The sequence below is a fragment of the Taurulus bubalis genome (genome assembly GCF_910589615.1).
Source record: "Taurulus bubalis genome assembly, chromosome: 17".
Lineage (NCBI taxonomy): Eukaryota > Metazoa > Chordata > Actinopteri > Perciformes > Cottidae > Taurulus > Taurulus bubalis.
In genome coordinates, this window is record NC_136605.1 from 16,969,579 (window position 1) to 16,980,707 (window position 11,129).

At 42.6% G+C, this 11,129-nt stretch overlaps 1 protein-coding gene across 1 annotated transcript; it reads right to left on the bottom strand.

The window, feature by feature from the left end:
* Positions 1 to 363: 363 nt before the first annotated feature.
* sec14l1 (SEC14-like lipid binding 1) lies at positions 364 to 10,385 on the bottom strand (the record flags this gene model as incomplete). Its single annotated transcript, XM_079233106.1, has 15 exons — positions 364 to 975; positions 1,261 to 1,439; positions 1,588 to 1,839; positions 2,025 to 2,159; positions 2,314 to 2,448; positions 3,044 to 3,215; positions 3,323 to 3,393; positions 3,478 to 3,566; positions 3,907 to 4,096; positions 4,187 to 4,296; positions 4,862 to 5,075; positions 5,237 to 5,365; positions 5,855 to 5,986; positions 6,143 to 6,292; positions 10,323 to 10,385. The coding sequence occupies 15 exons, from the start codon at positions 10,383 to 10,385 to the stop codon at positions 870 to 872; spliced, it is 2,127 nt and encodes a 708-aa protein (XP_079089232.1). The 3' UTR covers positions 364 to 869.
* Between the last annotated feature and the right edge of the window lie 744 nt (positions 10,386 to 11,129).

The following is an 11,129-nucleotide window of genomic DNA, read 5'->3' on the forward strand; positions in this document are numbered from 1 at the left end:
AGCTGGAAGCATCTGATAAGTTTATGGAAATGAAAGTTTTATGCAAATCAGTCGTCTGCCTGGCCCTGTGCCAGATCACAAGGGGCCGCACTATATTGCATTCAAATTAGCAGCCTCAGAAAACTCAGCAGCTATGACGAACAAGTCCAAAAAACAACCTTACATGAGACCGAGAGAGCGCACTGCATATTTTAAAAAGACATTTGCTATCATCTGCTCGCTCTTAACATCTCGCCTATTGCTGTAAAAATGATTAACAACCCATCTTTGGAATTACTCACAATGACTACCCCACTGCAGCTACCGCAGTCATTGTTTTCTCAAATCTAGTATAAAGACACAAACACACTCTGGAGGTTACATCGATATTAATGCTTGTGATAAATTATTTATTTAAACAATTATATTTTTGGATGTCTTAAAAGACCAGACAACGTGTGTGAGTGTAAACATCCGTGCAGAGTACACTGCAGATCTGAGAGCAGTTAAGTCAGAGTACACTGACATCTTGTGGAGGATAAAAGCAGCTTCTGGGAGAGAAGCTGTGTGCAACTACAAAAAAATACAATATTCAACATTTACACCGTGCATTGAATTTGTTACGTTGTGCACTACCATTATTAAAAAACACATGTCAGTCATCATATGGACAGGAACAGTTGATACATAATTTAGAGGTCAATGAACTTTACTGATCCTGCTCAAGTAATAATACAAACACCAAAAACTCTCCTCGGCTCCATTCGTCAGGTTCTCATTCAACACTTTGAGTTCCAGGCTCCCTCTCATTGGAGAGCATGAGGCACGGTCGGCGTAAGATGTCAGAAATTGTCAGGTCACTGCTGTTTTAGACATCTGGTGGGCAGATGCTACCTTGAGACGGTGGAGCTGGCGTGTGATTGGCTAGAGGAAGTAGTGGCAGCGCTGAGCTGGGAGAAGCCACTGTGACTCGACTCCAGACTGGTCATGGAGCCCCTAGAAAATAACAGAAAAGAAATGTTCAGGCCTGATTCTACCCAATAAATAACTGTAAAGACCAAACAGGCAACATATGAACAGTACAACAGGTGTAAAAAACAAACTGTCTGTAAAACACAAAGAAACTTCCAGAAATATTACAACATTGGTTATTTTAAAAACCCACACAAGAGCGCTGAAGCCTGTGTGAAAGACAGCTACAGTATTATAACAAGAATACAGGACACGACAGGAGAGAGAGAGAGAGAGAGAGAGAGAGAGAAGCGGAATAAATAAACTGACCTGAAGTCATGGGAGGACAGCACCTCGGTGTAGTACATGATCTTACACTTGTGGGAGGAGACCTGCAGCGAGGCCAGCACATCATCCACTCGAGGCAGGCTGGAGGCGGAGCAGGCTGGGGAGCTGTGGAAGCGCCACTGGAGGATGTAGAAGCCGGGCCAGCGCGTTACGTGGGAGCCCTGTTTGAACAGAGGAGAGCAGCAGCATCAGTTAAGAGTCTGTGCGGATACTTTAATTTCCTTTGATGCAACCACAGTAAACACGGAACAAATAAAGTTTAGTTGAAACTGCAGAAGAAGTGCAGATAGATGGAGGATAATCTCTGACCTGTACACTCTCTCCCTCCCTGCAGATGAGGGCTTTCTCCACCATGCTGTAGTCCTGGCCCAGCACCCAGTTCCTGTCTATCATCTGGGCGTTAACGGCCCCCGGGGACGTGATGCCGTGGGTTAGGAGAGCGTCTTTCTTAGGCGGCTGTGGGGCCCTCTTGGAATGGTAGATGTTGAAGATCACATCTCCTTTTGACACGTCAAAGTCCCAGGTGATGACGGAGGAGGCCTCGTTGATCTCGAGCAGCATCTGCAGGAGGACCGGCAGAAAGAAGACCATTAATCAAATAGTTTGAGTTTGCTGCAGTATAGATTTCTACCAGCAGGTGGCACCCTCATCCACCGAATAGAATCCATACCCCTTGCATTCATCTTTATGCAGCTCTTTGCTGCATGTGCATTTGAGAGCCGCTTTAAAAAAGGCAGAGACTGTACCTCATATGGGGCTCCTTTGAAAATACTGGCACTCTTATAGATGGAGTCAGTCAACAGGCGGTTTTCCTCACTCTCCAGCTCCTCTGCTGTCCTGTACAGAGATTTGGGGACCAAGCCTCCTTCAGGGATGTCACACTGGAGAAGGATGAAAAAAAGAAAGAGACCACTCGCATGAATGTGTTGATGTGTAATCGTCTTGGCTTGTTTGTAAATACAGTTGAAACACACTGAAATGGTTCACATTGTTGTAGAAATCATCATGTTCTGCCTGCAGTGGTCTAAAACTCACCATGCAGTCGCCTCCCAAGAAGTCAGGGAGGATTTCTTTGTCAATGTAGTCCACTAATCCTCCTGGCCCTTGGTAGTCGTTTCCAGCATAAACAAGAAACTTCTTGCGAGTATTCTCATCGATCAGGGGGCTGACCTGGAAACAACACAACCAAGAGTCATGAGACACACAATCATATTATTAACTGTAGACCTAAACCCAAGAACATTTGAATTATTCATGTTTAGGAAATGAACAGGTTGACTGGTTTATTGAGTGGCTAAGCATCTTAGTATGAACTTTATATTGATTTTAACATAATAACTGATACTATATTAGCATTTCTGATTTAATTTTCTATTAGTCGATAAATAGTTCTAGCTTCTCCGGGTAGCAACAGTTACAGCCCAAACTTAAATCTGCTTATTTAATGCCTCAACTGCTTTTACTTGTTTTGTTATTGTTTTCAAATATTTGTGCATCACTTAATTTCTGTATTTATGACATATTGCTATTTCTCTTGTCCATATATACATATATATATATATATATATAAATAAAAACTATCTAACTTTCTGTATTTAGCAGCAGTCAAATCTAATCCCCATGAGGATCTATGTATTGCATGGTTTCCTCTCCATTTCTTCTTTGTTCATATTGATCTTCATCTACTCTTCCACCATGGGACGATGAATTAAAACCACATTATCGCCTGAACATAAAAGAACAAGTTATTCGGTATTCTTCTCACCAGGGTCCAAAGCACTGGGAAAACTCTGGGCGCCCTCAGTATGAGCAGGCGGCCAAGAGTCTCGGGGTAGTTGCCCTCCACCACCTCGATGATTCTCAGCAGAGCCTTGACACCTGGTCTCCACAGGTGACGCATGTTAAGACCCTCCAGGTCCACCAGGCACGTCCAGCAGCTGACCAACACACCGGCAGAGACATTACACGACTAGATATACAAGCACACCTGATTCTCTGTTAGCCAATGAGACGCTGACAGAAGACAGACTCGTTTTTAAATCACCTAATGGGTCGGCCGAAGACTCTGGTGTTTTCTTCACATCGCCTCAGTCCCTCCTCGTTGATGGACAGGACCTGGTTCACAGTCAAGATGTAGCATTACCGATATTTTTAATTAGAACGTTCACGTGCATGTTAAGGCTTAAAAGTTCATGTCACCTGTCTCAGCAGCACCTCCTCTCCTGATGCTCGCACCAAGCCCTTAGTATCCATTTGCCCCAGACGCAAGATATACAGAGGACGGCCATCTAAACCACACAACCACACCCACACAAACACACACAGTCAAAAGGCCGAATGAGTCACAAGGGCACTTCCTGTGTTCTACTTAAACCCTGCTGGATCAGCTGAGCTGTTAAAAAGCAATGATGGGATCTACAACAGATGGTACTCACTTTACAGTGAATAATTAACAGGCAATTTCAGCCCTTGAGGCCTTTTTTTACATATGGAGAGCTAAATATATAACCGATCACTGATAAGGGTTCACTCGTCTAGACAAACTGCAGCACAACAACAGTGCAATAAACACGATGGAAATGAGATGAAGATGAAATTGGCAGAGAGCCAGGATTATTCTCACAGTACCTCTGTCGTGGTGGTGCCAGCCTCCAGTGTAGTAGTCCTGCAGCAGTTGTGGGCGCTCCCATGTGTCCAACAGGAAATCGACCTGATGTTGCTTCCTCCAGGTCAGCGACTGGCACAAGAACTCTCTGGCCTTCTCCAGGTTGAAATCTCTGGCCCTCAGGAAGCGTAGCACATGCTGATCCTTTGGAATCTGTACAATAACAAGCAGGGGTCAAAACTCAGTTGCAAGTAACAGTGATGTGACTAATAACCAAACAACATGTGTTTGTGTTTATGTGACCTTGCCCTTGTGGGTTTCCTGGAGCCACTGGCGCAGTCGAATGAGACAGCTCTCCTGCAGAGGTGTTAAATCACCAAGGTAACGTCTGATGTAGTCAGCATCCAACTTGTCTGCAGGCCAAAACACATGTGAAGTGTAAAGTTAGCACATATTGCATAAATCAGCGACACCAGGAGCTGTACAATAGTCAAGTACAAAGTAATGGAACGGCGCAACCCAAGTAACAAAGTAACTTATTTTCTGTTCTTAAACCTAACAAAGCGGTTTCAGTTGAAATTCCCAATTTCATCCACGTTTCACAACGAGCGTCTGTCGCAGGTACTCTGCAAAGGTTAGGCGTGTCGTTGTGGGAGTCATTGGCAAACAACCCCTTCTGTCGTTGAGGTACGAGGACGTGTTGCATTTTCAACATTTAAAAACGGTTCAGTTGGTTCTGCAAGATTTGACTTGTTTTCTATTTATTCAACATTGTTCTGAGAAATAGTGTCAGGGAGAGTTAGTGCAGTGAGATTAAAAGCTTACTACACATCAAATACATATTCTTTATATGCATGTCCTGTGATCAAGTCGATAAGGAAGGAAGAGCATGAATTATACATATTTGAACTTTATCCCTTTTTGTCGTGTGCTGGCTTCTACTCCATACTTAATTGTGACTAGGGATCAAACACTGACCGTCGGGAGAGCCGACCGCTAGCTCTGCGGGACAGCTCGGGTCTTTGCTGTCCAGTCCCGTGTTTGTGCCGCTGACTGGGATGGCTCTGGCAGTGGAGCGGGGCGGCAGCTGAAGCCTGGCAGGGCTGACCACAACAGGGGGAGTCCAGCGAGGTATGTAAGTTACTCCTTCGTTCTCCAGCTCTCTGAGGTAGTACTCGATCATTTCTTTACCCTACGACACAGGAAGGAGACTTCAGGTTCAAGTGATGCTATCATAAAAACATGTAAAGCAAGAACAGACCTACTCAACAGATCACAGAACTCAAAGACCGTAGGCACATTTCCTCAGAGGATTTCAATTAATGCAAAAGTTAATGATTCAAAGAAGCAAACCTTTTTAATGCTGCTAGCGTACTGTTTCATCGCCAACTTCTCTGCCGTGCTCTCAAAGCCGAAAAAAGACTTAATGTCCAGACTGGCCGTCTGTTCGAAGCACGTCCAGCCCTCATTCTCTGGATGAACCTGTGGGAGAGATGACAATGTGTGATGGGGCAACGAAACCTCAACTAAATACATCATAGCACTTATTATATTTCACTTGTATGCCACAGAAGACTACAAAAGAAGCGATAAAATACAAAATAATGAATACATGTCACAGATGAAGTGATCACATGCAGCGGAAACAATATTGCTGGTGAGGGTTAAGTGGTGGAAATTTAGGAAACGTTTCAGCTGGGTAGGTATTATTTGAGTGAGTCACACTACATTGACTTTAAAGACTCCACCTGTTGACACAAGGGCTCAGTGCATTTGGCACACTATAAGAGGATAATTTAGATCAATGATACACGCGCTGAAGAGGAACAAAACAAAAAGATGTTTACTGGTTTGCACATTTAACAGTGTGTGTGTGGGGGGGGGGGGGGGGGGGGGGGGGGGGGGGGGTTCTTGATTGTCTTGAAATATTTAAAAAGTACAACCAGGAAGAAATGAAACTCTGGGGCATACCGTGTAGCTGCAGCACTCGCGGATAATGACCCTGTTGGAAAAGGTCTCGTTGTGGACCTCAATGTGGAGCGTCCGGTCTCTGCGATTCAGTGTGTTCTTTTGCAGAAAGTACAGGAAGTCTACACCAGCAATCTGCATGCAGAAACAAAATCAGGGATGTGATGTTTATTCAAAATAAAAATGATATATCTTTCAATATCATGCAGTCAAATGTCAACCGGTTCTCTTTTTTGTCCCTCAAAACAAATGATCCGGTTAAATCAACGGTTAGGGATGTGTCAACGGTACCCGTTTAAGAAGCCGTGGAGCCTCAATGTCGATCACGCATCGCCTCTCGGTGACCAGCGTGACTCCATCCTTGCTTTGGCTCTCGCTGAGGACCTCACTGTCTACAAACACCGGGATCAGGGGCGACCTTGGGAACCTCCTCACATAGGCCTGAGAGGGGGAAATGAATCACGTGTGAAAGAAATGTACGACAGAAGTGTGCAGATTCTTTAGTCTTGATGTTATAAATATAATATATGGTTAATATGGTTCAATGAAATGCTTTGTCCAAATTGACAGGTTATCAAAGCTGACACTAAAATTGTGCCCCTAAAGTTACTCCCCCTTCTTTCTTAAAGGTGTATGACCCTCTGGAGCCAGTCTTTTATTGTAGCGTTCAATCTGCGATTATAGAAACAATAAATTGCAATTGATACATTTTAGAATTAATAAGTGTAATTATTTTATAATAAATATTATTTCTATCATAGTAAGTTCAGTGGCAGTATCATTATCTGTATAACTTACTCGCAGCTGAAACTTCAAGTTACAGAGACCTCGCTTTCTTTTTAGAAATAAAATCTTGCCTTTCATATTTTTTGGTTACTTAAAGCTTTTTGTAAAGTAAAAGCTTGTTATTTACTGGATTGTATCAATTGCTCCAAAATGCAATAGAGCCGTTTCAAGCACGGCTTCAATTAAAAGTGCTTTCCCTGTGCACATCTGTTTTCCTGCCTCCATCACTGGCGGCCATGTTTGCAAACAAAGTAGCCTGAGGCACAACAAGCGTCACTGCAGCATCTCTTTGCCTCTTCAAGGTTCAGGGAGACGACGTTTTTCATGAAGAAAAATTACTTTCACCCACCAAGAAAGCAGACCGGTTACAATGAGGCAAACTATCAAGGCGAAGTAAAAAAAATAAAAAATAGAACTGTAATTCTCTCCCCCCGCCCCCTCCATATGAATAGAAAGACCCCACATAAACACTCAGCAATATACTTGTGTACTAAAAGCAAATGATTCAAACGATATTGGTTGAGGAACAATTCAGTCCCAAGCTTTTAGAGCCATATGCAGCTGGTCCCTGAAACTGAACTTTCTCCCACTCTACTTCTTTTTTCTTGGAGAGCGCTGGTCCTCCTGACTCTGTACATTCTGTTCCCAGTGAGGGTTTTCGTTTTTGTCCCACCTACTTTGAGGCAGCTCTCTGATTGGACAGGAGAGTTTCTTTGACTGGACCCGTTATATGGTCACTAGTATTTGCCAGAAGAGTAAACTGTTCTGTTGCAGACTCGAGACTCCAACATGTGATTTACAGCACAACATTTCTGTGGCTGGTTAGGAAGCATTTACTAGTTAGTGGCTTTAGCACTTTAAATAAACAAACTGCTGCTAGTGCAGCTTTTACAAGCTGTGAGGTGAGTTTTACTGCCCACAGCACGACCATCTGTCCAAGCCGCTGTGACCACAGCTCACCTGTAAATATTGATTGATTCGCAAGGTGAAAAACAAATTCTCCGTCTATGCAACTAGTAGCAGTGTGGTTTTTACTGATAAAATATTGACAAGTTACAGAAGGAACTCCTCCATCCTAGTAAAGACAGCTGACTGTTGAATGTTTAGAGTAACAATAAAACTATTACTTCCAGTCTAAAGTAAACTGACAACCTGAACTGGTACATGTATGCAGAGTACAACCTACTGTAGTGTTAAAAAAAAAGGGCCAAGGATCAAATAAGACAGGAGTTGCATTTTCTTCAGACTCCAAATTCACACGTAAAAAGGGACTGTTCAACACAAAACCAAAAATGCATATTCTTCAACTTACCTTTCGTACTATTTATCAATCTAGATTGTTTTTTTGTGAGTGGCCTAGTTTTGGAGATATATGCCGTGGAGATGTCTGCCTTCTACCCAATAAAAAAGGGACAAGATGGCACTCTGCTTGTGGTGCTCCACATGGCAAAAAAATAAAAGTCTCTTTCCAGGAATCATGACCCGGTTTGAAGCTGCTGACAACGTAACACGGTATTATATGTGTCATTGTACAACAGGGTTGTATAATCAAGTTCATACTGTAGTCCCATTTTGCTACACAGGGGGAAAAAGAGAAGATATTATATATGCATAGTGGAGGATGACTTAAGGAGTCCTAATATTCTGTGTATTATCTTGAGTAACAGGCCCGATATCTGCAAAACTAGGCCACTCACACCAACACAATCTAGATTGATAAATAGCACTACAAGTAAGGGGGGAAAAGTTGTTTTTTTTAAATTGGGGGTCAACTAGCCCTTTAAGCGTTGATGCTTAACCAGCAACACACACGAACATATGCATCCGGCTTGTATTGATATAGCACAGCATACGAGATATCTAATCAAAAGATGACATTATCCACTAAACAAACGAGTGGGGAAGGTTGCCTTGGTAAATAAGCAGCACTGACGTGGGTTGTTGTGCAACATATTTCACCGATCGCAGACTGATTGAAATGGTCGTCCTGTCAGAGCTTTGAGCATAAAAGCATAACATACAAAAGATGAGCAGTGTAGAACTGTTAAGGGGCTCAGAAGATGTTCTCTATACTGTCAGAAAACAACATTTTCCACCATTATATTTCACATTAGCTGTGCCGCAATGCTTCGTTTTCTCTGGGGATATTGATTAAATCCAGTTCTACAGGTGTCACTCACAGGTAGCCTAGTACATTGACTACATAACCCAGGATGAAAGGGACAGCGGTGATGTAACTGGTTAAACATTCAGCGCTCTCCAGGATAGATTGTGATATCAGGCAGGGGACTAATGACAACGTCCAGAGATAAATGGGAGCAGAGGATGTGGGAGACGATGCACTGGATTCTCTCCTTTATGCTGTCGAGGCCTAGATCTTTTCACAGGAGCTGCTATTTACGTTTCACAAAGGGCCCATTATAAGATCCTTTTCAATAACATGCAGTTATGCAAGATGAATTTCAGACCTGTGATTTTCTGTGAGAGACGTTTCATTGTAAATGAGGTTTGTGTAGCTGTAGGACTGCTAGGTGAAGGAGATATAGTCTGCAGAGCTAAGTGTCATTACAGCGCTGCCGTTTTTATTCAGCTATAAGGATAAAAAGTCTTTGGTTTAATGTGAAACTGCAGAGAGACGACTGAAGTGGAATTTTGGAAATGCACATTTCATTTTCCTTTTGTCCTACTTTTGCTTCAGTATCATGAGGAGACATTTTCCTTTGTAGTTTATTATATGACAAATGAATATTGAAGAGGAAAACAAAAAAAGTGGAAATGGGATCTCATCTCTACTTCATTTCCCTGGAATGACTGTCGAATACTGCTGCAGTAAACATTTTGATAGTTGCATTAAGAAAGCTAGAACAAATTCTGCTTGATAACTAAGCACAGCAATTCAAGGTATATCATATTCACAATAGCTTAAACATTTGTTATTAATCATTTAAAAAAACAAAGGCCCCTGACCTCTCACACTAGCTACAGCTGCTTTGATGATAAGAGTATATTTACCAATATTTTTTGCAATGCAAATACATTCTTTATTAAGATGTGGTCAACTAATCCATGATTTAATAAACGCATTTGTAAAACTGAGTTTCTTCATCAAGAAGCACAACTTTCAATCTTGTGTTTACCAGATATGTGCTCGTAAAGTACTTGGAAATAAGTCCTTCAGCATGAAAAAGCATAAAAAAGCGACTTCTCTACTAAAGAAATTTCAGTAGCCTAACAGCAGATCAGTCAACTAATCGGTTTTGGTCTGAGAGATATCCAACATCTAGAGAAAGTTTAATGAGCAAGGTTCTCACAGACCTGCATATCAATGTATTTACCACAGCAGCAGGAGAAAAGAGTGGATACGAAGCATTCATTGCAGGTAAGTTGCTATCAAAAGGGAGACAGGTGACCCTGGGAGGCAGACAGGCTTCTTCTCAAAGTGTCTACTTTCCTATAAACTGACACAACTCAGACCTGAAATACAGTTTATTCTGCTGTATACTTCCGTTTAGATTTAGTTTGCAAGTAAGGCCAACGTTGATGTGCAAGGGTAAAAGCCACACTGGCCACATCCTCACAGATGCACCAAAGTCTCTACTTTAGTTATGAAGGATTCTGCATGATTCATATATAATAATATATATTAATAGTAAATAGAGTCACTGGGTATTAACACGCTACTCACCGCCATTATCAACTCAAACGGATGCTTGTAGACCCGGACGGGGGACTGGTATTCCTGCACCATGGTTGAAAGGGTTTCGCTGGGAGCCTCTGTTAGATAACCAAAACACCGGATCATGACGCAGCGGACATATTATTGAAAAAGGACATGATGACAGCAGTTTCCATGAGTTATTGAGCTGTGCGCCGCCTTGTCAACAGATCAGCTGAGCGGGCAGAGACAGGAAGACTTCCACATGACTTCCGTACGATGTTGTTGGGGTTAAACCGGTAGAAGAGGAACAAATACGAGCCAGCAGAGAGCCAACGTTACATAATATCAAGTATAGGTGAAGTCAGGCCGAGAGCAAACACTCCACACGCACGTTACTGCGCATATTGTGTAGTATTTAGACACAAACGGGCCGAGCGGCGAAACAAAAAGGAAAACAAAAAGGAAGCAGACAAACTTTACTTACAGCTGTTTTGAATGCCTGCCGCTAAATGTGGGAAGCGTCACTGCAGCTGTCCAACTTTCTGTGTGTTCACCATGTTGCCAGCTCACTGTAGAAGTGTCGTTCCTTGTATTGTAAAACCCGAAAAAAGTAGAACTGTTCGCGGTCCGTCCGTTGGTCTGTCCGTTGGTCCGTAGCACGTTAGCTCCGCCTCTTCCGGTCAAACAGGAAGTCAGTGTGACGAGTTGGAAGTTCAGCCGTTTTATTGTGAAAGGCCCACATTGTTACATTTCTAGCCAATGGCATTCATTCAGTAAATGTAACGTTTCATTTCCAAAAGTCATTTTCCAGCCTATGATCATATTTATCTGAAT